Source organism: Pestalotiopsis fici (genome assembly GCF_000516985.1).
Source record: "Pestalotiopsis fici W106-1 unplaced genomic scaffold PFICI_Scf_2, whole genome shotgun sequence".
Classification (NCBI taxonomy): Eukaryota; Fungi; Ascomycota; class Sordariomycetes; order Amphisphaeriales; family Sporocadaceae; genus Pestalotiopsis; species Pestalotiopsis fici.
In genome coordinates this window covers 1,962,779-1,966,351 of record NW_006917092.1, presented here as the reverse complement: position 1 = coordinate 1,966,351, position 3,573 = coordinate 1,962,779, and the positions used below count along the sequence as shown (strand labels likewise).

At 51.8% G+C, this 3,573-nt stretch overlaps 1 protein-coding gene across 1 annotated transcript; it reads left to right on the top strand.

Annotated features, from left to right (window-relative positions):
* Nucleotides 1–1,428: 1,428 nt before the first annotated feature.
* Nucleotides 1,429–2,835, top strand: PFICI_02807 (uncharacterized protein; the record flags this gene model as incomplete). The annotated part of the gene is made up of 2 exons (XM_007831388.1): nucleotides 1,429–2,076; nucleotides 2,131–2,835. The coding sequence occupies 2 exons, from the start codon at nucleotides 1,429–1,431 to the stop codon at nucleotides 2,833–2,835; spliced, it is 1,353 nt and encodes a 450-aa protein (XP_007829579.1).
* Between the last annotated feature and the right edge of the window lie 738 nt (nucleotides 2,836–3,573).

Here is a 3,573-nt window from a genome sequence, read left to right as displayed (position 1 = left end):
CGCTGTCTGTCCTTCCGGTCGTGCCACCGCCAGCTTGCTTGGGCTTGCTGCTGCTGCTGCTGTTGAAGCAGGTGGTAGGTTGAAAGGAGGGAAAATAGAGAGAATACAGAAGAGAGGGACAGACGGCATGTAGCGGCGACAGGTACACAGTTTTAGGTAGTAGATACTGACATTGGATCAATGCTTACCTAGAGTAATGCGTACATTCTAACTAGCTGTTGTTGTCTAGTAGTAGTAGTAGTACTACTGCCTGCTTCTTTTCTCTTTCCATTCATCAATCCAATTCCTACTACCCAACCCACCCCCCCCCCCCCCCCAGGAAGCAAGCCATCCATCCATCCATTCCATTTTAAACCCATTAATTCCATCCACCATTTTTTATCCTTGGGCCGACCAAATACCTACTACTACCTACATCCATACGCCCAGCCTACAGGCCTTACCTACGCATGCATACCTAGTACAGTACCTGATCAGCTGCAGCTGCTTCCGCGCTGACCTAGGTACCCGGCCAGGGTTGGCTCAAGTAACTGCAACTAAGCCCTCTCACCTCTCACCTACATTTACTGTCCTCTCTCTCTCCACCAATATTACACTGCCTACTTGCCCTCTTGCACCCAATAAAAAAATCTCACCCATTCTCTCTTCCTTTCCGCAAACACATAATAAGTGTGCTCCTCCCACACACTCTCTCTCATATTTACCGTTTGGCCCTTTTTCCATCTTACACAATTTGTTGGACGCATTCGAGCTCACCCTTATCTGGTCGGCCGACTTCTGACATTGGACCTACCCAGTGGTGGTGGATGGAAGCTTGGCTGGTCGGCAGCATCCTTAACACGAAAAAAGAAGAAGAAGAAAAGAAGAAAATCCCGAGCTGGTCTTCCTCGTTACCGCCATAGGAGTTGTTCTGCTCTCCTTTTTATTTGAACGCGATTCTCCAAATCTCCCTATTCATCAGTGACTAGAGCGAGCTTGGGAAGGAATATTTTGCTGTCGCGCGGCCTGGACGCTTCCAAAAGTGGTCTACACTGACTCAACTTGTCTGACTGACTTGTCTAGTCAGAACTTCTCCTGGGGCGGATTTGGGTTCGGCGTTCGCGAGCAGTTTAAACATAGCGCTCCAAAAGGCCTAAGGGACGGCCCGGCAAACTCGCAACGCGGTTTCTGAATTTGAATTTGATCTTGATCTTGGATTGTTATTTTTTTTTTCTTTTCTCTCCCACCCTCCGCTCCTGCTTCATCTGCTCTCTCTCTCTCTCTCTCTCTTTTCTACCTCACTCAACCATCTTCGCCAAATTTGAAAGAGCAACAAGAGCATCGTCATCGTCACAGGAATAGATACCAAAACCATACGATCGTGTCTGGACGTGGGTTATCAAGACACAAGTCTTGAAACTGGCGCCCCTCAGCCTCCGTCACCGTAGCATGGCGGAAGAGCACCGACATAGGGGACAACCTAGAAACGACCAGCACGAATCTCAGTACCCCCCTCTGCCAGGTGAAGAAGAAGATCGTGCCCGAGGACTTCCGCATCACCCACGACCAGCAATGGCAGCCGGAGCAGTCACTCTTCCCTCCATCCAGGACCCCAGCGGCCCGTACGGCCAGCCGCCGGCAAGGGTCTGGGATTCGCGCTCTGCATCTTCGGCTTATGGGGCATCTCCAAGCTCTGCCAACGGATATCCTCCGCCTGGCAACGCAGCGCCACCGTCAAGTCACTCAAATTACTCTCCCCCTCATCAGAGCTCGTATCCGCCTCCCCCTTCGTCGTACTTACCCCCAGTACAGCCTCATCCGACTGACGCGAGGGGTTCTTATCCTCCACCTCCCCCTCCTCAGGCGGGCCGCATGCCGCCCTCCATCTATGGGACTCCGCCGCAAGCACATCATAGCATGATGCAGCAGCAGAGCCCCTATTCCCGGGACAGCTACGGCTACCCATATGGCGCAGATCGTGGATATCCTGGAGATTATGGTCAGGGTGGCCCAGGACAGGCTGCCATGCACCATCCCCAGCAGGCTGCGCCGCGTCAGAGAACCTCGATAGCCTGCCGCTACTGTCGAAGGCGCAAGGTAAGCAAACGGCAGTATATAGTGTCAAAAAGGCGAACTAACAATGTCCTCCAGATACGATGTAGCGGCTATCAGAACTCCCCTGGAGGCAAGTGCTCGAACTGCATGAAGATGAATCAGGAATGCGTTTTTCAGCCCGTCTCATCGTCCGCATCCACTGCTTTTGTGCCAGTGTCTGCCTTGCAGAACATTCCAGCTGGCACGCAACTTTACGGTGCATATGGACAGCCTCTGCATGGAAGCGGTGCACCACCATATCCACCTCCCGGCCAATATGACCAGCCTTTACCGTCGCCTACAGGTTCTTTCGGTGGCTATCCCGACGACAGAGCTGATGCCAGCCGAAGGCGTCAGAGACCCCCGGAGGAAGACCACGCCGTGCGCTTGCCTCCTCCCACTACTTTCCCAGATGACAACATTCGAAGACGATCACCATCATCTAGCAGCAGTCCTAATCATTTGGCTCCATATGGGCCACTATCGACTCAGCCTCCGCAACCAGGCTATGATGGCAGAACACCTCCGCAACCAGTCTATGATGGCAGGACACCTCCGCAACCACTCTACGACGGCAGAACACCTCCGCCTCGGGGCAGTCCATTAGGAGCAGCAGTGCCACCTCCACCACCTGCTACAGGACCACCTCCGACAACAAGCGGAACATCTTCAAATTCAGTCATGAGTCTTGGTAGTATCATGGATTCGAATCATGACATTGACCGTGGCATGCTAGGCAGGCTAAATCAACGGAAAAAGTAAAAGAGGGAGGAAAAAATTGACGTGGTCTTGCCAGCACGAATGAGAAGTAGGCAATATTGGCTGCATTTTGGTTTGCAACATCATGTGCATTTGCGTTTTTCTATTCGATTCATCTGCAGAGACGGCCAGTACATACTGCTTAGAGGTCCGCCTTTGTGCTCTCGGGCCTGTGCAGCCGACCAACTCTGATCGAGCGCCTCATCGACTATTTCTCTATTCTTTTACGCGGCTCGACGATTATTCCTCATTTTATAGGCTGTTACTGGCGAACAACAAAATTACGACCCATGACGACAAAGCCTTCGTGCTTTTTACAATCATGTTCCAGCGGGTTTGGGTGGCACGACTTTAGATCAGTCTCGTTCGGCAACGAACAATCAATCAGCGTTTATATCCATTGCATTTTTCCGTCTGCTTTTTCTTATCTTTTATTTTATTACCCTCGGTCGACGACAGGTTGATGGATGTTGAGTTGGGATTCGGGCGCCTCGTTTCGTTTCGGAAGCGAATGTGGGGAAAGATTTGGGCTTGCCTCGCGGCAATGGTGGCATTTCGGCAGCACACGGTATTTCGACGGTACTGTCGGTACTGGGAGGACTACACGTCTTACAGGTTCGCGATGGGGTTATACAGGAAGGTGGCTCGTCGGAAGAACCTCTTCAGTCTTGATTTCGATGGTCGGACCGAGATCCTCGAGGACAATCCATGATGTACCGATACTCGAGCAAAGAGGATGTA